Below are 942 nucleotides of genomic sequence, written 5' to 3'. Positions count from 1 at the left end.
CCAGCTCTGCGCCTCCCACCAGGGGCAACTCCAGAGTGGAAGAATGTCCAGCGCCTCTCAAGGAGACTGGTTCCAGAGCCAGAGCCATGCGTCGAGGTAAGTCCAACTATATGTGGCTGGAACTTTTCAACCTCGCGCACCAACTCAGGCTTTTTCCCCAAGAGCCAGCTTCTTCAGCCAAGGGTCAGAACGCCAGGGTCCCCCCCCTCGATTGCCACCCATCACACAATGTACATGAGGAAACCATGATAAACTGGAGAAACACCAAGGCAATTAGAGAGACTCTGTATAGTGGTCATTAGAGCACTGCAGACAGAAACCCCCACGGTGGGGAAGAGGCTCCAACAGAGACCTGGAGAAACATCAGAGATCTCGGTCCTGACGTGCATGACGAGGCAAATGAACTAAACTTTATGGAGATGTGGCACCCAGGGAGCAGTCTGGCGTTAAGGGACCCATAGTGGCAGTCTGTGGGAGTGGGGCTCGAACTCAAAACCTCAGGATTCCAAGTGCAATGCCCTAACCACTGGGCCACATCTCCCCTAACAGGGATTTCTGTGGCACATTTTCATCTCTCAGGCTCTTTGGTCTGAGGCAAACTTGGAAGAGACAGCTGCTCCAGAGGGTTTCTGTTAGAGAGGGACTGCAGGACAGAGAGGAAGACTGAGGTCAACCAAAAGGACTCACCAGAAACACAACTCCTCCAGTAAAGACAGCGCCGTGTCTGAGGCCCCCACCACCACCACGCTGGTGTTGATCCGCACCTTCTGCTCCATCCAGAAATGTTTGCTGATCAGGTTAAGGGCAAACGGAGCCTAAACGACACAGAGAAAACAGATTTTATCAGAGACAGAGACCACAGCGTCTTATGGAGACAGAGACCACAGCGTCTGATAGACAGAGACCACAGCGTCTGATAGACAGAGACCACAGCGTCTGATA

General features: G+C 52.8%; 1 protein-coding gene across 1 annotated transcript in view; it reads right to left on the bottom strand.

The window, feature by feature from the left end:
- cfap61 (cilia and flagella associated protein 61) overlaps positions 1 to 942 on the bottom strand; it is a 50,642-nt gene that overhangs the window by 24,151 nt on the left and 25,549 nt on the right. Inside the window, exon 13 of the mRNA XM_015378986.1 lies at positions 688 to 815. Within this exon, the coding sequence (XP_015234472.1) occupies positions 688 to 815 (128 nt within the window). The remainder of the gene's footprint in view (positions 1 to 687; positions 816 to 942) is intronic.

This window comes from Cyprinodon variegatus, unplaced genomic scaffold (assembly GCF_000732505.1).
Source record: "Cyprinodon variegatus isolate N-32 unplaced genomic scaffold, C_variegatus-1.0 Scaffold183, whole genome shotgun sequence".
Lineage (NCBI taxonomy): Eukaryota > Metazoa > Chordata > Actinopteri > Cyprinodontiformes > Cyprinodontidae > Cyprinodon > Cyprinodon variegatus.
The sequence above is the reverse complement of the archived record's forward strand: the minus strand, read 5'-3'. Positions and strand labels throughout refer to the sequence as shown.